At 39.7% G+C, this 22934-nt stretch overlaps 1 protein-coding gene across 1 annotated transcript in view; it reads left to right on the top strand.

The window, feature by feature from the left end:
* Window positions 1-2549: 2549 nt before the first annotated feature.
* The window catches only part of FAF1 (Fas associated factor 1), a 519809-nt gene continuing 499424 nt past the window's right edge, over window positions 2550-22934 (top strand). Inside the window, exon 1 of the mRNA XM_043578729.1 lies at window positions 2550-3041. Coding sequence (XP_043434664.1) covers window positions 2997-3041 — 45 coding nt within the window. The 5' untranslated portion in view covers window positions 2550-2996. The remainder of the gene's footprint in view (window positions 3042-22934) is intronic.

Below are 22934 nucleotides of genomic sequence, written 5' to 3'. Positions count from 1 at the left end.
AAAAGAATTCTGGAGAAATGAAAAATGAACTATTTTTAATTCAATATTTTTCTTTCATTTTGCTTTCTGCAGTGGACAATTACTCTGGATGCTATGTACCAAATCATGAATAGGTAGGTCATAGGGAAATGTACAAACTTTGCAACATGGAGGGTGAATTGCAGGGATGTAACCAGGTTAAGTGGAAAGAGCACTAGTTTTGACCTAGCCTTGAATACTAAGTATGTCACTTTGTAGCATGACTTTGGGCAAATTCTTAACTTCTCAGAGCAGTTTTTTATTCTGTAAAATGGTTGTTGTGAGAATTAAGTGATATAAGATGTGTAAAATATGTGTACATACTAGATATTCAATTCAAAAGTATTGGTTGTTATTATGTACTCAATACTTTGCTATATATGAATTATGGTAGATATAAAAACACACTGGATGAAATGGCTTGTAATCTCAAGGAACTTTCAGCCTCTGGGGAGAGATTAAAACATTAATATATGAAACAATTAGAGAAAAAAGTTACAGAATTTACCAGACCATTATATTCTGTTGTAAAGACAGTAAAAGCAGTGATTAGAAAGCAGAAGAATTCTTGTTGGCCTGTTTTATGAAAGAGGTAGGCTTCAGAAACACATTTAGGAATTGGTATACAGAGTAATAGCATCTAATATGTTTGGAGAACTTTACAATTTCTGAAAAGTTTTCACAAGCATTATATCACTCAATATCCACAATTACTCTATAAGTTTTATAAGCCTCATTTTAGACATAAAGACATGGAGACTTGGAGAATTTTTTTTTTGTTAAGGGGAAGAATTAGATCTGAAGCCTAGTAATGCTGTGAAATTTATGCTCATTTTGTAAAAATATTTTCCATTCATTCTCATGATTGTTTTCTTATCACATGCAACAGTCATGTCAGAAAATTAAGTCAGAGAGTCTAAGTGACCCATCCAAGTTCTCCCAGCTAATTAGCTGGGAAGGCAGTACTAGAACCCATATACCTGAATGTGTAGGGTATTCTTTCCATCTTTGTACATTACCACATCATTTTAATTCCCAGATGGAGAAAAGGGAGGGAGAAAGGGACGAGCACTGGATTTGAATGGGTTCTGCAGTATATACACATGCCATCACAGAGGAAAAACCTCCAACTTTTCAGGGCTGCATTATTCTTGGCCATGTAACTGGAGACAATTATTTACCTACCCTGTGCTGAGAATGAGGTATATGAATGGGACAACTGAATTGCCACACTTAAATTGCTGGTTCTGTGTTTCACCTCATGATTCACATTTGTGCTTTATTTTGAAATTACTTCCAATGGGATGGCAATTAAACAAGATGTTTCAATTCATGTGACTATGGAGGGTTCTATTCCTTATCTAGCTAATTCTGGTCTAAATACAGATTATTGCATGAGAGTTGTAGGCCAGCCTATTTTCACTTAAGGGAAACACAGAATAAACCTAGATCTTTAGAACACCATAGTGCTCTTCTTTGTGTTCAGGGAATACAAAGAGCTAGGCCTTGTTCTAAATGGTGATTTCACTAGTATCTACTTTACAGCACAAAATCAGCAATCTTACTTCACTCTTTCAGGGCTTTATGCACTTTCCAAGGCAAGTCATGCTCTACCATAGTCTAGAAGATGATATTTACTCAAGTCAAACATATCCCACTGTCACTTTTCCTACAGCCATGATGACAATTACAAATGGTCACACTTCATTACATAGCCTTTGAGTATTCTTGTCTCAAAGCCTGTCAACTTCTGACCATAAACTGAAACTTTTAGTAATCGGTAAGTATTTTAATGTAATTTCTTCACTTACGGAATTATTTTAAATTGACTATTCAAAGCTGGACTCAAGGTTTCCCCATTTGTAAGATGTTGCCTCAGGTCCAAAAAATAAATGTTACGCTGTAGGAATAGAAAAGTTTTTATTTCTCATAACTAACAAAAATGCTCATCTTTTTCTTGGGGTCGATAGTCTCACCTTTCTCAGCTTCCATGTTTCCCCCATTTCTATCTTGGGAATCTGGTTACCTCTGTGTTACCGAGAATCTGAGGATGCAGGTGTCAGGGGACTTGGGTTTGAGTGTGACAGTGTGTAAGCAGGTTTTGACAGTGAGGTTGAGCCTAAAAGACTGTATATGAAATTGTATTTTGGTGAGACTTTGTTAGAGAAGATGAAATTTATGAAATGCTGTTTGTAAAACGGGTTGTGAGAGTGTCGAATTAGTTTGTGGGGCTTGATGTGTATTTATGTAACTATGTAACCTTGTAAGGCTCAGAATCTCATTCCCGCCCCAGCCAGCGGGGGGCAGTATCCGGAGGCCTTTGCTTAATTTCAAACCGGAATAACCTGTTGCGGGACTTCAATCTCCCGCAGTTGCTAGTTGGCGTTGCCGCCTGCAGCGCGCGGATCCCCGCCTGGTAGTCGCGCGCCCAGAGCTTGACAGGAAAGCAGTCACGTGGCAGCCGCAAAGCAGTGCTTTGCGACCTCGATGACAGGCAAAATGTGCGACAGCTGTGGCGCCGGCCAACCAGGGGCGGAGGCGGCGGCCAGGGAGGAAGCGGAGGAGGTGGAGGCGGCCGTGGGGTTCGCCCGCCTGCTCGTTCGCCTGGTTTCCCCGCCCCCGCCGGTTTCACGGCCGCTGAAGAGAGCTGGGTGCGCGCTGTCGTAACCTGTCCTCATCCTGGCCAGCGACAGGAAGACCTGACCGGCATCTAGACCAGCCTCCCTGTCAGGACAACTGCGGCGCGGGCTCCAAGGGGCTCAGGCAGGCGGCCCGGGCGCCTGAAGGTTACTGAGTGCATGAGCGCCTAGCCTCCCGCGCTGCCCCGCCCGCCGGCCCGCCGGCCCGCCCGCCGGCTCGCCTGCCAGCCCCTCGGCGCCCGGCGGCGGCGGCGGCGGCGGCGGCGACGGCCGCAGGAGGCGCCGTTTCCCTGCCAGGTGCGCGCTTCGCTCCCGGAGCCGCGGAACTCGGCGGCCGCCATGGCGTCCAACATGGACCGGGAGATGATCCTGGCGGATTTTCAGGTGAAGTATCTGGCCCTGTTCCTCTTCCACCTCCAACTTCGTGGGTTCCTGGTGCCGGAAGGGTTGCCTCTTCTCAGGGTTGTTTGAGCACTGCAGTGGTGTGTGGTTTGGGCTTTTGTATGGTACGTGGCGCGCGCGCATGTGGGGTGTGTGTATGTGTGTGTGTGTGTGTGTGTGTGTGTGTGTGTGTGTGTGGTACCATCCGGGAACGTGTCGGGGGTGGGGGGAGGTGAACCATCCGGGAACGTGCAATTCATATGCTGGGTTGGGTGTTATATACGGATTTGTAGGGTGAGGGGTGTTAATAATAGTTTAGAGTATGTGTGTGGACTCTGTGTAATGTTTTCTGTATTATGTAGAGAACAGGTAGAATTTGGGAGTATTCAGTGTGGGGCTTTTAAGTATGGGGTATTTTGGGTCAGGAGTTTTGGGTTGTTACTTGAGAGTGTGCTGTATGGAGTGTGGGTGTGGAGAGCGTGGTGGTGTGGGTGTGGTGTATTGAGGAGAGTAAGAAAAAGGAGAAGGGGGTGGTGGTGAAGGTAATGGTGAGGGTATGGTCTTTTTCAAGGAGAAATAAACATTTGAGACTTTGATGCCATGTTGGAATCTTTGGAGGGTATGAAGATAAGGAGGAGGCAAATAGCATATACCATAGTATCTTTGCAGTGAATTCATAAGCTTAATAAATTACCAATTCATATTTGCGGATTCCCTTCTCCTCCAGATTTGAATTGTTTGGTTGGTGTCTTAATTCCAGGAATAATTTAAAGGATAAGCAAAGGTTATTCATTTACTTAGCCCAACTGTAGTTACACTAATATATAAGTATCTTAGGGAGGCCCTTTGAAAGTAGAGTTGTACCTCATGAAAGACTTGGAGTTAGAGCTAATATCCTGTGAACGTCATCTTTGCCTTTTGATGTATGATGAAAAAATTATTGTAGTGAGATATTTTTAACCAATCATTTTGGGATTAATTTAGAAACTACTGTTATGTATAGATAGACTTTTCATTCCATAATACTGTCATTGCACACCATGGTTTAACACTAGCACAGCAGGTGGCATTTTTTCTTAATGAGATTTTGTTGGGTTTCTCTTCTCCCTCTTTCTCAGATTTTTAAAAATTTCCTTATTTTTACAACTTAATATTGTGATAGTCATTTCCAGAGTTTGTTCTTTATCTTACCCGGTTACCAGATTTATTGGGAATATGGATGTATCTGTATTTGATTATACTGTAACTTCCAAACTCAGACAGAAAGAAGTGTTCTGAAAATAAAAGTTGACCACAAGATTTTGGTGTTTTGTATGATTAGCATGGCCTAGGATTTTTTTTTTTTTTTTGCCTAAGTCTTTTATTTTCTTAATTCTTTTTTTCATTCTCTAGTCTTTTATCTAATGTGGAATATGGTTGTATGAAAAAGGACTCTATTTCTAGGAGTAGTTTATCCTGTTATAAAATTGTTATGTTCTGGAGTGCCTTGGTGGCCCAGTGGATTAGGCATCCGACTCTTGATTTCGGCTCAGGTCATGATCTTATGCTTCATAAGATCAACCCCCGTGTGGCCTCTGTGTTGACAGCTTGGAGCCTGCTTGGGATTCTCTGTCTCCCTCTCTCTCTGCCCCTCTGCTGGCTCTCCTCGTCCCCTCTCCCTGCCCCCTGCCTCAGAATAAATAAATAAACATTAAAAAAATAAAATTGGCATATGCTGGTAAGAATGGATTTAGACAATTTAGAGTAGTGTACCTCATTAAAAGCTTTAAGGTAAGTGTAACTTTGTTGAGATTTCACCAAACTTTTTATACTTCCTGTGACAACTTGTAGCTGCTTGTTCTCTCATTATTTATGACAGTTGTTGTGCTTGCTATGAACCTTATATTGGCCCAAAATAGGAAATTTAGGATTCTTGTACTCAGAGTAAGATTTTCTGACAAGCATTTGGGGTTTAATTTTGATCACATTAGTATATTCTACTAAGTTTTTCTCTTCAAACCAGTGGCACTGATGTGAACAGTTGTTTACAAAATGTGAAAAAGCTATGGCATTCTCATGTTTGCCAAATGATGACGGTTTCTTTTATATTGTCAAGTAGGTAGGAACATTATTGGTAGAATAAAAAATTACTTAGAAACTATATACATATTGAGCACATTAGCCTTTTGTGTTTTTAGGAACCTCATATTCTTCTCACAAATGATGATTCCAGATCAGTTTGCTCTTGTGGACTTAGCTTTAAGATCAATTATTCTTCCTTTTTTTTTATATTACATAAACTTTTCATAGGATTAACTTTAAAAAATTAGCATTGATCCAGTTATGAGAAACTGGGTAATTTTAAAGATTGCAGTTCAGGTCTTGGAGTGTAGACATTTGGAAGATGCTGGATTCTTCTGTAACTGTGCAAATCAATTTCTCCACCCAAAAGTGAACATATGACCATGAAATTAATAGTAACTTAGCTCAGTGCTGCCTTTGTAGAAAGGGACATGATTAAAAAAAAAAAATGTTTGTTTATTTAGAGAGCAGCACATGTACCTGAGTGTCTGGGACATGAGAGAGAGGGAGAGAAAGAATATCAAGCAGTCTCTAATGCTGTCAGCGCAGAGCCCAACATGGCTCGATCCTAGAACCATTAGCTCCAAAATCAAGAGTTGGGCACTTAATGGACTGAGCCACCCAGGTGCCCCCTCAGGTGTATTCCTTAATCCCCATTACCTATTTAACCCATCCTCCTTACTGGCAACCATGAGCCTGTTTTTTATAGTTCAATGTCTTCTAATTGGTTTGCCCCCCTTTTTCTCCTTTTTTGAGAAAGGTACAGGATTTTCATTTACTTTTTAACTTTTATTTATTTTATTTTAGAGAGAGCAGGGGAGAGGGGCAGAGGGAGAGAGAGAGAGAATCTCAAGTAGGGGGAGGCTCGATCCCATGACCGTGGGATCATGATCTCAGCTGAGACCAAGAGTTGGACGCTCAACCAACTGAGCCACCCAGGTACCCCTCAATTAAACATTTTTAAAAATTGTGGTGAAATACACATAACATAAAATTTGCCATCTTAATTTGCCACTTTAAGTGTCCAGTTCAGTGGCATCAAATATATTCACATTGTTGTGCAACCATCACCACCATCCATCTCCAGAAATCTTTTTATCTTGCAAAACTGTGACATTAACCATTAAACAGTAACTTCCCATTTTTTTTGAACTCCATCCCCTGGCAACCACCATTCTGTTTTCTGTCTATGAATGTGAGTTTTCTAGGTACCTAATAAGTGGAATCTTGCAGTATTTATCCTTTTGCAGCTGGCTTATTTTACTTAGCATGAGGTTTCCAGTGTTCATCCAGTTAGTAGTAAGTGTCAGAATTCCCTTCATTTTTAAAAAGGCTGACTACTGTTCCACTGTATGTATATACAATAGTCCTCCATCATCTCTGGTTTTGCTTTCCATGGTTTCACTTACCCTTGGTCAGCTGTTGTCTGGAAGTAGATGATCCTCCTGATGTATAATCAGAAGGTCAGTAGTAGCCTAATACTACACACAATGCCTGGGTCATTTACCTCACTTTATCTCATCATGTAGGCATTTTTTCATATCACATCATCAAGAAGGGTGAGTACAGTAAGATTTTGAGAGACCACATTCAGATAACTTTCATTACAGTATACAGTATTGCTAAGATTATTCTGTTATAGTTATTAATCTCTTACTGTGCTGAATTTATAAATTAAACTTTCTCATAGGTATGTATGTATAGGAAAAAACATATAGGGTTTAGTACTGTCTTTGGTTTCATGCATCCATTGGGAGTCCTTGGGACATAACCCTTGTGGATTATGGGGGACTGCTGAACCATATTTTGTTTACCCATTTATTTGTCAATGGACACTTTTTCCCCCATGTTTTGACTATTATGAATCATTAGTGCTGTTGTGAACATGGGTGTACAATTATTTGTTTGACTCCTTCCTTTCGATTCCTATAGGTATATATCCAGAAGTAGAATTACTGGATCATATGGCATTTCTATTTCTAATTTTTTTTGAGGAACTGCCATACTGTTATCCATAGTGGCTCACCACCAAAAGCTTGAATGGAGAGAATGGCAGTATCATGTTTAATGAATTATTTGTAAATTCAACTGTGGGCAAGTGAGTTTAGAATTTGGAATAGTCCAAAAAAAAAATCAATTTTAAATGTAAATAGTGTTAGCATGGTATGATACTGGTAAAGGAATGAATAGAGTAGTACACCTACAGTTTTGGCTGGCTAGAGCTAGGAGGAGATGTAGAGGAATTTCCTGGGTTTAAAAACAGGCAGGCATTAATAAATGAGGACAATTTTCTTTTCTTCCTTAATGTCTTTTTTATAACAAAGAGATGCATTCAGGTGAAAATTCCAGATCTTGTTCTTTTTGTAATTGTAGAATTCTTTGCCTTTTTTTTTTTTTAAAGGTTGAGGTGTAGAGCAAATATCATTTGCTCAAACAAACTTTTGAGATATATTTGGCTTACTTGCAGATGTGAAAAGAGCTATCCAAATAGAATTGCTGTTGCTGTCAAATAATTTTAGTAATGTTAGTTATGTTTTATTTTGGGTCTATCTGAACAAAAAAAATTTTCCCTTTCCCGCTTAACCTTTTAATTAATGCAGTGCTAATTTCTTTTTCCTCTAAGATACATTTTTATAACAATTTTGGGGGGGGGACAAAAGGGGTGCTATAGCTACTTAGGTTAGTGTCACATGTTGATTTAATATATTTTTCTACTTATATTTTTCTGTTACTGTCTAATATAGAGATGTAGATTATAGCTTCACTCAAGTCAAGGAAAAAAAAAGGAACAGCTTTCATAATAGTAATATATTTTTTTAAGGAAACAAATCTTATCAGGATGCCTGGGTGGCTTAGTCCATTAAGTGTCTGATTCTTGATTTCTGCTCAGGTCATGATCTCACAGTTTGTGAGATTGGGTCCCACATGGGGCTATGTGCTGATAGCATAGAGCCTGCTTGGGATTCTCCTCCCTTCCCCCCCTCCCCCCACTCATGCATGCTGATGCTCGCTCTCAAAATAAATAAACATAAAAAAGAAAGCAAAACCTTATCTGCCATGCTAAGAAAATATGTTTTCTGAACCTAGTTCCAGTGGTCACAGAGTGAGTCTGTTTCTTCTCTAATTTGGCTTTGATTTTGATGTTACTTTCAGTTGTTTCCTGGATGACATAGTTGTGCTTTTATTTTCCTCTCCTGGTCTTTCAAACTAGTGAAACCTTTGCTGCCTAAATTGCTTTATGCATTTTCATACTGGACTGTCACTATGGACTTTTACATTTTTTTTTTTTCAACGTTTATTTATTTTTGGGACAGAGAGAGACAGAGCATGAACGGGCGAGGGGCAGAGAGAGAGGGAGACACAGAATCGGAAACAGGCTCCAGGCTCTGAGCCATCAGCCCAGAGCCCGACGCGGGGCTCGAACTCCCGGACCGCGAGATCGTGACCTGGCTGAAGTCGGACGCTTAACCGACTGCGCCACCCAGGCGCCCTTGGACTTTTACATTTTTATTTGTCTGTCAGCTTCTCTTGGTAGCATGAACTCTTCCATGACACGATCAGTAAGTCACTTGAAATTAGTTTCTGCCCCTTCATAATGTTTTTTCCTTTTAAATGAAGCTGTGAATCTTCTACAAAAGGAGATGCCAGACTGTGCAAGTAGAAATGGTATTAATCCACATGGATAGGTGTCCTTTGTGATGTTGTGGATTAGGGACCAAACTATGTATCGGTGGAACATCATATGTATTTCCTGGGAGGTTGCCTTAGGCAGGAGATTGAGTACTGTGGCAGAAAGTAGTCTTGTTATTGTCCTTTCTTTCTTTTCTCCACTATCCTCTTTATTCATTAGAGAGACAAAGCATATTGTGTTTGTGTTTGGATTGTTGGTCATTGGGAAAATAAGGTTTTGGCATGTAGAATAAAGTTTAGTAGTTAAGAGCATGGACTCTGAGGTCAGATTGTTTGGATTTAAATCACAGCTCTGCAACTCACTTATCTTGTGATCTTTGACTAATCACTTCACACTTCTGCCTCAGTTTCCTCATATGAAAACTGAGTTAATGCTTGTAAAGTGATTAGAATAGATGTCTAGTGTAGAAAGAGTTCATTAAGTTTTAGTTGTTACTTTCATTTTATTTTTAAATTTTTATTTATTTATTTTGAGAGAGAGAGAATAAAGAGCATGCATGGGGGAGGAGCAGAGAGAGGGGAGAGAGAATCTCAGGCAGGCTCCACGGGCATTGAGTCCAATGCAGGGCTTGATCTCACAATTGTGAGATTGTGACCTGAGCCGAAATCAAGAGTCAGATGCTTAACTGACTGAGACACCCAAGTGCCTTGTTATTTTCATTTTTGACAATTTTAAAGTATATACTTGTTCTCTGCAGGAGACTTCAGAGATCATCTATTTCCAGCTTCTCATTTTTCCTTTTGTGGAAATTGAAATCAGAAAAAGGAAGTGACTTGTCCAAGTTCATGGGTTGGTTTGAAATAAAGGTTTTGTCCAGGTGCACATTAGAGTGTTTATTTTCTAGCTTAATGTATCACATGGCTTGGAGTTCTAGAGAAAAACAAGACCCACCATTCAGAAATTTCTCCAAATGATAAAATATACATACAAAATGAATTAATAGTATCTGGCATATAATAGACATGCCAGAAGGGCGGAAGTGAGGGTGGGTCTGCCACTTTGGTTGTTCCTAGACTAGCACTCATTCCAGTCTAGTGCCATGCCTCTAAGTTTACAGGTGGTCAGAAGCCATGGAATAAAAAGCCTTTAGATTTGTTGAGCGGGGTTGGGTTGATGCCTGTTGTTTTCCAGACTGGGTTTATGAACTTTGTAGATCAGGGGTCAGGAAACTGTAGCCTGTAAGTTGGCTGCCTGTTTTTATACATAAAGATTTATTGGAATACAGCCATAGCTATTCACTTATTGTTGGTGACTACTTTCTTGCTGCAGTGACAGAGGTGACTAGTTGAGTCAGACATTATGGGCCACAGGCCTAAAATATTTACTATTCGGACCTTTAAGATAAAGTTATTTCACTCCCCTCCTCCCACCGTGAAACCCGTACTATTCTTGCCAGGTTTTAGTAACTGCAAAGTGCTAGAATATTTGAATGCTTCACAAACAGCATTATGTGGTTATATACCTCTGTAGGAAGCATTTGTTAGAACATTGCACTTAGGCAGACTAGAGCTCTAGTTTATTGCTGTTTATTTTGTTGTTGTTGTTGTTTGTTGTTGTTTGGGCTCTGATTCTCTGAGCAAGTCATTTATCCTTTCTCAGTTTGAGTTACTCAGTCTATGAAATGAAGATTTGTCTAGAGCAATATCTACCTGAAAACAGGACTGGACTAGATTAGGTATTCATATAGAGTCAGGACAATCAGTTGCCAGCAGCTGGGGTTGAAGACATTCAGTTATAATTTAGGTAATTGATCTGGATTAGGGATCAGCAAACTACATCCTGAGTGCCAAACTACCACCTGATTTTTGTCAATAAAGTTTTATTGAAAGGCTGTCATGCATATCTGTGTATATATTGTCTCTGGCCACTTTTGCCCTCAATAGCAAAGTTGAATAGTTGATTGCTTTGCCTGCAAAGCCTAAAATATTAACCCTGCCCTTTACAGGAAAGTTTGCTGATCCTTATCTAGATTAGTGGTGTTCAGTTGTGGATAATTTCCCCACAGGGGACACTAGGCTATGTCTAGAGACATTTCTGATTGTCACATCTAGGGGGTGCTCCTGGCATTTAGTGGGTAGAGGCCAGGAATGCTGCTAATCATTCTGCACAAGACATCCCTTCACAATGAAGAATTATCCACCTTAAAATGTCTTTAGTGCTGAAAAACCCTGATCTAAATCATTGATTCTCAGACTTTGAATTTGCATAAGAATAACCTGGAAGGCTTGTTAAACCTTAGGTTGTTGGATCCCACCCCAAGTTTCTTTTTTTTTTTATTTAAAAAAAAATTTTTTTTTAAACATTTATTTATTTTTGAGACAGAGAGAGACAGAGCATGAACGGGGGAGGGGCAGAGAGAGAGGGAGACACAGAATTCGAAGCAGGCTCCAGGCTCTGAGCCATCAGCCCAGAGCCCGACGCGGGGCTTGAACTCACGGACCGTGAGATCATGACCTGAGCCGAAGTCGGACGCTCAACCGACTGAGCCACCCAGGCGCCCCCACCCCAAGTTTCTGATTGAGTGCATTCTAGGTAGGGCTTGAAAATTTGTGTTTCAGTCAGGTTCCCAGGTTATGTTGATGATCCAAGATCTACACTTGGGAACAACTGATCTAGATGACTTTAGAAGTTACATCCATTCTTGGGACTTTTTTGATTTTGTTGTCTTAAATACTGTTGCATTTTTATGGCATAGGAAAATTGAGTATTTTATATATATTTGATGCTCACAGTAGAATGTGTTTTATGGCTTCATATCCTCCCCACCCACCCCCCGCAAGTGAGCTCTACAGCCACTGTGGGGATGATCTCATGACCCTGAGATTAAGAGTTGCATGCTCCACCAACTGAGCCAGGTGCCCCAAATCTCCGTGCCTTTATACCCTTATTTTTTTGTGGCCCTTTGGAAAACTTCTATTTATCTCTTAAAACCTATTGGCTGCCTTGTGCTTATAACATCAGTACCCTCTACCCAGTTTTAGGGTTAATCATTTTGTCTTACATATGTTGTATATCTTTTGTATGTTTCTCTTCTTTTGAGTCTTATGCCAGATTGTTGGTAATCACTTGTTTTTTTCTGCTGTCAGCTCTTTGAACAACCGCCTTGGTCTTAACCGTCTTTTCCTACAATATCTATAAGAGGCACTCAGTGAATATATTTTGAAGGAATATTATGAATGTTAGCTGTTATGGTACAAATAGAGTAGAATTGTAAGTTTGTATGTATAGTTGACCCTTGAACAATGCAGGGGTTTGGGGCACCAACCTGCCATGCAGTTGAAAATCCACGTGTAATTTTGACTCCCCCCAAATTTAATTGCTAATAGCCTTTAAACTGGAAGCCTTATTGATAATATAAACGGTTAACACATTTTATATGTTCTATGTATTATATGTTGTATTTTTACGATAAAGCAAGCTAGAGAAGATGTTATTAGGAAAATCATAAGGAAGAGAAAATACACAGTACTGTACTGGATTGAAAAAAAAAATCCAGGTATAAGTGGACCCATATAGTTAAAACACGTGGTTTTCAAGGGTCAGCTGTATTTTTAAGTATCTACCATTTATTGACATGATTTTGAATAATAAAATTTGTCATTGAGAGAATGAAAATCAGCTTATTTTATCGAATTGAGGATTATAACTTTAAAGTGACCCATTTATAGAGAAATACAAAGCATCTCCCTTCTGGTGCTTTCTCCTTTTTATAGAGGGCTCAGTAAGGTAATGTGGCAAAATATAGGGCTTGAGGTCAATAACTTCTGGAAATTTGAATGCTGTTATTGAACTATGTGTCAGTCACTCTTTTTTTTTTTTTTTAAAGATTTTTTTTTTTTTTTTCTTTTTAAGTAATTTCTATACCCAGTGTGGGGCTTGAACTCATGGCCTGGAGATCAAGAGTTGCATGCTCCACCGACTGAGCCAGCCAGGTGCCCCAATCACTCTTCTTCATTATGGTTTCACTTTCAAACTGTTTTTTAAGGCAGAGATTTAAATTTCAAATCAAAATTGTTGACCCTTTTAAATCATTAGTCATTGGCTTTAAGGTGAGTTTGAGATAATTTCAAGAAGCAGTTTGGTGACATTAACAGAATAATTGTAGCTGTCTTATTTGTGGTTATAGAGGAATAATTGAGGTAGGAAGGATGAGATGTCAAGTTGTGGTAAAGAAAAGCAGAAAATTTTTTTTCAGGTTTTGTGCACCTTAATGGTTTTAGAGTTAGGTTTCAGCCACCTGTTTTTTTTCCACCTGTAGTTACCCTGGTTCCCTGGACTCTTTAATGATTGAGCTGTAGTAGTAGTATAATGTTAATGAGAGGAAAGCTTTGTTTCTTGTGCCCTTCTGGCTCCTTGCCTTCTTTCTCCAAAGGGAGAAGTAGTGGTTGAACTTATGTTTTTTTTTTTATTTTTTATTAGTTTTTAAAAATTTTAAATGTTTATTTTTGAGAGAGCATGAATGGGGGAGGGGCAGAGAGAGAGGGAGACACAGAATCCAAAGCAGGTTCCAGGCTCTGAGCTGTCAGCACAGACCCCAATGAGGGGCTTGAACTCAGCAACTGTGAGATCATGACTTGAGTTGAAGTCAGATGCTTAGCCAGCTGAGCCATCCACCCAGGCGCCCTGAACTTGTGTTTTTAAATATAATTTTAGGAGGAGGCCTGACTGGATTGGTCAGTAGAGCACGTGACTCTTGACCTCAGGAGTTTGAGCCCCATGTTGGGTGTGGAGCATTCTTTAAAAAAATTACTTTTAATTTAGTTTATTTTATTATAAATTTGTAATTTACATATATATACACATACATATATATATATACACGTACATATATACATATATATATACACACACATATGTATATAGATAAAATCTTAGTTATATCCTTTGGCATGTAATAAAAGTGAGGTGGAGACACAATTGAACATTCTTACTTTAGGTTTAATGGGGGAGGAATAAGAACATTAGTATCTAGCTGTTTGTTGCTTTGTATGTACCAGATACTGTGCTAGGCTCTTAATAGCTAAACTCTACGGTGGCCTTTTTGGGATCCACTGATACAATTCTCCATGATTTCTGTATGTCTTGTGATCAGAGACATTGACTGCTTTTGTTTCTGCTCTTTTCAAGGATGTTTGTATAGTGAGCTACCTTGGAAGATAGAGATAGTGTCTCCCTCTGGAGTAAAGGGTAGGCAAGTGTACCCTTTGCATTTTGAAAGGTTTGGGTTGTCTAGGCTCTGAGTTCCTCCTCTAGTGCAATCTATTGCGTGTGCAGGTATGACTTGGCCTACTTTGTGTTGCACTGTGGGAAATGGGCCTGGGACTGCCTAAGAAAATGGTGATATTCTGGCTATGAATATTGTCATGAGTCATAAAGTTCATTGTCTCCAACCCAGGAGTCTAGGTCTTCTGCCCGCATCAATGAAATTGTCAGGGTAACTTGTTAGCTTGCAAGTAGGGTAAAAAATACCAGATCTTTCACTGTTCTGACAGTTTTGGCAACCAGGATGGTATATTGACAGACACATGGCTTTCTGGAAGAGGAAGGGTGAGGGCCTCATGGGCTGGTTAACAGAATTTGAGAGAAGTCTATGGGAATTGGTGTTGAACATGTTGTCCAAATTGTTAAGTGGTTCTCTACTTTATTGCCTGTTAATGAGGAAGAATTAGGGAGGTGGTTGCAGGCTGAGCACCAGGAAGTAGGATCAAAGACAGCTGTCTGAACATTCTGGTTGTTGCTAACTCTTAACCACCCTCAGGTATCTTCTTTGGTGGAGGGAATTTTTTTCACTAGTCTATTAGATTCAGAGTCAGACTCCCCCCCACTCCCCACAATGTAACCACTAGTACTAAGATTTGTCCTGGCTGGGCAGAAGTTTCTGCCTCCTTTTAGACAACATTTATAGACCTGTGTACACCTATACTTGAATGTGAAAGGAGACAAATTTGCAACTTCTATGGGCACAAAGCAAAGTTGTTAGAATTTTCACTGGTTTGTTTGAAAGATGAGAGGATGGGGGTGCATAATGTCTTATGGCTCAGCCTTTCCTTTGGAGGAATCTTTATTCCCCACTTCACTGTCTAAGGCAAAGCCACCGCCTCAGTGGGGTCCTCAATTCATAGAGGTTTCCTTAAACCTAGGCCTAGTTTACCAGTGGTTCAGCCAAGCTGAAACTCGTTGTGTCTGCTTGTTTCCTGGGGCTGTTCAGCCTCTGTACCAGCTATGCAGATTGATAGTGGATGTGATTGTTCAGTGGATAGAGCTCAAGGCTGTTCTTTTTTTTAATTTTAATTTTTTAATTTTAGAGAGCGTGAGTTGGGGAGAGGGACACACACACACACACACACACACACACACACACACACACAGAGAGAGAGAGAGAGAGAGAGAGAGAGAGAGAGAGAAAATCTTAAGCAGGCTCCATGCTCAGTGTGGAGTCTGATGCGGGGATCTTAACCTGAGCGAAACCAAGATGCTCAACTGATTGAGCCACCCAGGTGCCCCAAGGCTGTTTTTATAGCTCTGGCCAGTACTTTCCTTCATGAAACTTGTATTTCTCCTGCCCCTTTGGCCTATTGCCAATGGTCTAGCTATTTGGTCTGCCACTTGGAAACTATAGACTGGCAGATTAAAGACAGCTCTCTTTGAAGCTGTGAACTATGGAAACAAATTATAGCTGCTGATCAAACTGTCTGGATCACTCATGTAGATGCCCACAATAAGGGCCTGTTCTCTACTGAAGCCCACTGGAATCAAGCTTCTGATTGAGACTGCACTGCCCAGAGCCATCATTGTTGTCTGGATCCACCCATCATATTAGATGTGATAACGCATCAGCTATCATAAACTGGGTGTAGACTTAAGGACTGTGTATTTCTGATGCAGAGAGTAGCATTGCATACTATACTTGTGACTTCTGCCAAAAATTGACCTACTTGTCACATAATAAAAGAAGCCACATTTCATGGAATGTGGCTCCTGCTTGTTTTTGGCAGATTTAATACATTGGAACTTTGACCTCCCACTCAGAAGTATCAGTGCTGCTTCACTGCTGTTGATACTTTTTCTGGTTATGGTGTTGTTGTTCTAGTCCAATTGGCTGACTGGCCACATAATTTTGGCTTGTGAAACTAATCTGTGTTACGCTTTTGGGCTTTCTGGGCCATTTGCAGTTGACAGTGGTGTACTTTTTATCTCAGAAGCCCCTCAACAGTGAGCTTGATAGTCAAGATATTTGAGGGACCTTTCATGCTCCCTACCATCCACAGGCATCTGGTATGTGGATAAATGTTGAAGACTGAAACATCTTTTTACTTACTAAGTCATTTAGGCCAGTGAATACAGCTATGCCCAGAAAGGGATCATCTCAACTTGGGTCACTTCATGGGTAATAATCGGGGTGGAAGGGGTGAGAGGTTATATAGTCCTGTTTTGAAAATTCACATTCTATTCTATTTCTGGGCAAGAAGCTTCTTTTTTTCTCCTAGCTGCAGTGCAGTGCCAGCTTGTTGGTATACCTTGTATATGGCAGCTGCCAAAAGGTGGTGTCCTGAGGGATTCAAACTTAATTCTTGTTCACCACCTGGATTTTCATGTTGGGTTGACATGGAACCCATGCAACCCATGCTGGTTGACATGGTCTTAGATCATAAGGATAATGACTACTGGTTGAGTACCCTGCTTGCTGAGTTCCCCTACAGTGGTCCATGTGGGTCAGTAGAGACCGTAAATGGGTTTCTGTAGGTTTAATAAAAATTCCCTTGACTGTTTCATACCTGACATTTCTAGGGGGAAGGCCTGAGTATGAGTAGGAGATGATTGGAAAAAAGATGAAATTATAGCTACTGGAGTGGAACATACTGATTTTGTGGCAGTGGAGGGAAAACAACAATCTTGACGCCCAGGGAAGGAACACCTTAGACTCCAGAAGCTTTGGGGAAGGGAGACACCTTCAGAACCACACTTAAAGCTTTCCTTATGAAGGAAAATGTCCTGGTGCAGCTCTTCCAAACTTTTGCAGGCACATTAAATTTAATTGACTGCTGAGTGTGCCATCCTCCATTAGGCTGCTCAGCTCTGATCACCATTTGATGGCCATTCTCTTTAATCTTACTGAAAAATCTATTGGAAAAAACAAGGGTTGCCCCAGCTCCTATACCTTCCATGCACAACACCTGTCAGTACCACCTCATGTCTACCCACTCCCATTCCATAGCCTTCTCTCAGAGATTCTATGGGGCAGATTACTGGTGGCCTGGATAATTGGGACAGTTTGGATTGACTGCTCTCATTCAGTCCTTTCAAAAACAAGGACTAGACTCAGTTGTTCAAACTGAATTTGGGAACTCTAGGCCTGACACCTGGCTGGGAGGCCATGTTGGGACACAGGTTGACTGTGTCTCTCAGACTAATGTAGGTCCCATTTGGAAGGACCCAATAATTGTAAACAACCCACGTTTTCTAGGTATACTATATCTGCCCTCAGGATCTTATTTCTTGTGTGGAAGCCAGGCATTAACATACCTCCCTCCTAAAAATATGGACTCTTGCACCTTTGAGTGTTTAACAGAATACCACCAGTAGATCTTATAGCCTTCAGTTAACTATGGAGATCTCTCTAAAATGACACTATCCTTATTTTCTTGGGGAAGCTTCCCAGAGTCATAACCAGTTTGTTATTTATGCACATCCTGTAGACAGTTATCTCTATGAGGGAATTTATTCAATTAGAATTGGTGGTTCAGAATTTGTTCCTGACTTTTTAGCTGACATAATCAGTGACATACCCTGGCCCTGGAAAGCATTCAGATTAGCCTCAACTCACCAGCATTGTTATGGATGATAAAATTGCCCTAGACTTCTTCCTTGTAGGCTGAAGCAGAGTCTGTATAATTGTTAATACATTCTCTTGTTCCTGGATTAATGCCTTGGGCCAAGTGGAAAAGTTCATACAGAACTTTGGGGACAGAACTGCCAGACTTTCTGAGGTAGACCCTGATGTTTTATGGGATTTCTTCAACTTATTCTCAGAGTCCTTATTTAGGACTCGGAGAAACATGGTTGAAATCAATTCTGAAGGTTAATCTTACCCTGCTGCCTGTTGATAGCTACTTTAATTAAATGCTGTATGAAACAGATTGAATGGATTTAGTCCCAGCCCTTTGTCAGTCAGAATAATCAGAGTAGCGGTTAGAATCATATACTCATGAGAAACTTTGTCAGCAGCCAAGATAGTTAGAAGTGAGAGAGACAAGTCTCTGTGCCTCATATTTCGGCACGTCTTATGAATAGAGACAGATTGTTCCAAACTGTCTTTTCAGGGGTATTGTATTGTGACCAGCTTAGATAATGTCTCCTTCTGGACCAAAAGGCAGGTTTGCTTACAGCTTGGGAGATAAAGATACTTTCTCCCTCCAAAGCAAAGGTGTCCATGCTCACTGTCTATTATAAAAGATTCCCTAAGCTCAGGGTTCCTCTCCTCTACTGCATGTGCAGCTGTCACCTGGCCCACTCTGTATCTCCATGTGAGAAATGGATCTTGGGAACCCATGTAAGAAAATGCTGATACTCTGGCTACTGTTATTATTGTGAGTAATAAAGTACTTTATTCTTGATCTAGGAATCTTGTGTCTTCCTCTAGTGTCTTTGAAATTGTAACATGCTAAATTGTTGGTTTGCAAGTGAGTAAAATATTAGGTCCTTCACAGTTCTTACCACCCTGTAAACTAGGCAGTCCTTCATTGTACAGATTGATTTTTAGAGATGGTAATTATAATAACTACTACTAACGTTTACTCAGCATTACTTTGGCCGATGTGATAAGTCTTTTATCTGCATTATCCAATCTAATTGGTATATACCTTTCAATTTGTGATAGCCGTCATTACTATTCCCATTTTAAACATGAGAAAGTGGAGGCGTAAGGAGGTTAAGTAATTATCTAATGACAGGTAGTCATAACAAGGCTGTGTTTGGAACTCAGGTATGTTCTACTCCAAAGTCAAGTCTGTGATTTGTATATGCACATTTCTCAAATGGGTGTGCTAGGAAGTACTCAAAGCTACAGAATAAATATCAATGTCTTCTTCTAGGACCAATTTACTAGAATAATTTATAAATATGTGTTTTTTAAAAATTAAAAACAGTTACTATGAAGTAAATATGAAATTTACTATGAAGTAAATATGAAATTTGCACGAATTTTAAACGTTTATTTATTTTTGGGACAGAGGGAGACAGAGCATGAACGGGGGAGGGGCAGAGAGAGAGGGAGACACAGAATCCGAAACAGGCTCCAGGCTCTGAGCCATCAGCCCTGAGCCTGACGCGGGGCTCGAACTCACGGACCGCGAGATCGTGACCTGGCTGAAGTCGGACGCTTAACCGACTGCGCCACCCAGGCGCCCCAGGAATTTTAAATTGAAAATGCAATTTCAAAGAAATTGTAAGGATGTGACTTGTTTTTCTTTGGGTTGTCTCCTCCTCTCCCGTGTTTCCTTTCCTCTATCATTGTGACTACAACAGTGGAAAAAATTACTAAGTGCTGCACTTTACAAGCTTGCCTTTAAAAAAAAAAACAAACAAAGCTGCATCCAGTTATTTTTTGATTCCTTCATACTTTTGTAGCTTTGTGAAACACAAAAAGAAAATGAAGTTTTTCTGCTGTCCCTGGATTTACTGAGACTAATAGAGTGATCAAAAGATGAAAAACTGGGTTTAATTTAATTGACTTCTATTTTAAGCTGTATGTGGCAGTAGTTGCTATTAGGATTATTTAGGTACTATTAGGATTGCTGTTAGGTTGCTGTTATGATTACTTTAGCAAGAGATTATCCTTTTTCTGCTTTTTTTCTTTTTTTTTCTTGTAAACTTCACTTTTACATTTACCAGTGTCTGTATTGTGTTCGTATGTGTCTGTATTTGTGCTGTCTATATATAAAATGCATAGTATACATAATAAAAATGTAAAAATATATTTTGGCTTCACTTTTCTGGGAGTACTATCAGTTATGGGTATTTCCTAAGGTTTCAGTAGTGGGACTTGAAACAAAGATAATGATGTTGAGGCAAAAATAATAGAATTGATTCCAGCCAGGGCAGGCTGGCTCCAGGTTGAGACACAAGAACTTTGTTTTATCTTTTTATTTTATTATTTTTTATTTTAAATTCCAGTATACATAATCAAGAACTTTGTTTTATACTACATTTTTGTTGACTAACTTGGACTTCAATAAACAAACAAAAAATAAAGTACCTTGTATTTTATTTTATTTTATTAAAAAAAATTTTTTTTTTCAACGTTTATTTTTTTTGGGACAGAGAGAGACAGAGCATGAACGGGGGAGGGGCAGAGAGAGAGGGAGACACAGAATCGGAAACAGGCTCCAGGCTCCGAGCCATCAGCCCAGAGCCTGACGCGGGGCTCGAACTCACGGACCGCGAGATGGTGACCTGGCTGAAGTCGGACACTTAACCGACTGCGCCACCCAGGCGCCCCAAGTACATTGTATTTTAGAAGAGGAAAGCATTATTTAGTGATTACTTTGGAATAAAGTAGTAAATATTCTGCCAAAACTGAGTGGAACAGAGAAATATTGCCTAGGTTATTAGTCTTTCCACTTACACATGCATGAAGAGTATGTAAAGTTACAATGTAGATTATGCCAAAGTGAAGTATGTTCTTATTGTTAAGATTACAGATTTAAAAAAAAAATTATTTTTGAGAGAGAGAGAGAGAGAGAGAGAAAGAACAAGCGGGGGAGGGGCAGAGAGACAGGGAAACAGAATCTGAAAGCAGGCCCCAGGCTCTGAGCTGTCAGCACAGAGCCCATTGTGGGGCTCGAACCCATGAACTGTGAGATTGTAACTTGAGCCAAGTCAGATGCTTAGAAGTTGGATGCTTAACTGACTGAGCCACCCAGGTGCCCCAAGATTAGAGATTTTTTTATATCATAAATCCTAACGAATAATCTGGGAGTAATTTAATATGCCAAGATAAAAGTATTGATATACCAGGAAACAGCCACATGGTTTCATGCATGCGAGTGGGAGAGAGACAGAAGGAGACAGATGATCCAAAGTGGGCGAGTTCATGACCTAAGCCAAAGTTGGACGCTTAACCGACTGAGCCACTCAAGTGCCCCTCTCTGTTGGCTTTTTAACTATGATTCTTCTATTTATTAGTGGTTGTTCTACAAATTATAATATGCATCTATAACTTCTTAGTCTACCTTGAATTAATATTATTACTACATTCTATATAAAAACCTTATAAGAAAGTCCATTTACTTATTTTCTTTCACTACTGTTGTCATATATTTTACTTCTACATGAAATATAAAACTCCACAGTATATTTTTGTGCTAGTAGAATGTTCTTTAAGAAATAATAAAAAGGCGGGGCACCTGGGTGGCTTAGTTCGTTGAGTGTTCGACTTCAGCTTGGGTCATGATCCTGCTGCTCGTGGGTTTGAGCCCCTCATCGGACTCTGTGCTGACAGCTCGCAGCTCAGAGCCTGGAGCGTGCTTCAGATTCTGTCTCTGTCTCTCTGACCCTCCCCCACTCAAGCTCTGTCTGTCTCTCTCTCTCTCTCTCTCTCTCTCTCAAATATAAATGAGAACATTAAAAATTAATAAAAAGGCAAGCATAGTTGTTTATGTTTACTCGCATATATATTCCATATGCAGTGCTCTTCACTTCTTCCATAGATCGATATTTCCGTCTGGTGTCACTTTTCTTCAGCCTAAAGAACTGCCATTAGCATTTCTTATAATGTGTAGGTCTGTTGGCAACAAACTCTCTCATGTTTTCTTTTCTGAAAATGTCTTCATTCTCACTTCTGAAGGATAATTTTGCTACATATAAAATTCTAGTTTGATAATTTTTCTTTCAGCACTGAAAGATATTATTCCATTGTCCCCTGTATTTATTCCATTTTTCCTAATGGGAAGTTAATTACCATTCTTGTCATTGTTCTCTTCATGGGATGTGTTTTAAGACTTTTTTTTTTTTATCTTTGGTTTTCAGCAATGTGACTACTACGGTGTGCCTTTGTATGGCTTCCTTAGTATTAATCCTCTTTGGTGTCCCACAGAGCTTCTTGAATCTGTAAATTTATGTCTCATACCTGCAAAGGTACTGAAAAATCTTGCCAATGATATCCACACAAACAACAGGACATCTTTGGGGACATTTTTTGTTTAATAGAAGGAATGCTAGGAGCACTTCAAAAGAGGAAAAAAGATAGAAACATTAAGACAATTACCACTATTACCTTGCCATCAATTCATGCCAGATTTTATTTTATTTATTTATTTATTTATTTATTTATTTATTTATTTATTTAAAAAAAATTTTTTTTCAACGTTTATTTATTTTTGGGACAGAGAGAGACAGAGCATGAACGGGGGAGGGGCAGAGAGAGAGGGAGACACAGAATCGGAAACAGGCTCCAGGCTCTGAGCCATCAGCCCAGAGCCCGACGCGGGGCTCGAACTCACGGACCGCGAGATCGGGACCTGGCTGAAGTCGGACGTTTAACCGACTGCGCCACCCAGGCGCCCCAATTCATGCCAGATTTTAAAACAAATCCTGAAGAGTTGCTGCTGCCTTATAAATCCTTAGAAAGGAGCGTATGGTCATTATACTAAATGATGCCCAAAGATTTTTTTTAATAATTTGACATACATGTCAGTAATTTAAAATAAATCCCTAAATCTGGATTTCAATAAGGCAACTGACAAAACTTTTTCTTATTTATTCTTAAAGATAACATACAGAAATAAAGATGAATGCTACTAGTCATATAGTATCTTGCAGCATGAATGCCCTCATCTAATTTCAATTTAATTTGCTTCAGTTCAATAAACACTGGTAACCTGATATTTGGCAGTCAGTTAGATACTAGCAATACAGAGATGAATATGACATAATTCCAAGCCTTGGGACACTCAGGGTTAATGCAATGATGTTCCTTTACATATGCAAATGACACAAAACTAAAACAACTAGTATTCTGATGACAAAATCAGTATCCAAAAACTCAATCATATCCTTTTCATGTTCATCTTATTTCAGTAGTTTACTATTCAGTGAGAACACACTATGTGCCAGAATGTGTGCTAGGCACTAGGAATACTAAAATG

This window comes from Prionailurus bengalensis, chromosome C1 (assembly GCF_016509475.1).
Source record: "Prionailurus bengalensis isolate Pbe53 chromosome C1, Fcat_Pben_1.1_paternal_pri, whole genome shotgun sequence".
In the NCBI taxonomy this organism is placed as follows: Eukaryota; Metazoa; Chordata; class Mammalia; order Carnivora; family Felidae; genus Prionailurus; species Prionailurus bengalensis.
The sequence above is the reverse complement of the archived record's forward strand: the minus strand, read 5'-3'. Positions and strand labels throughout refer to the sequence as shown.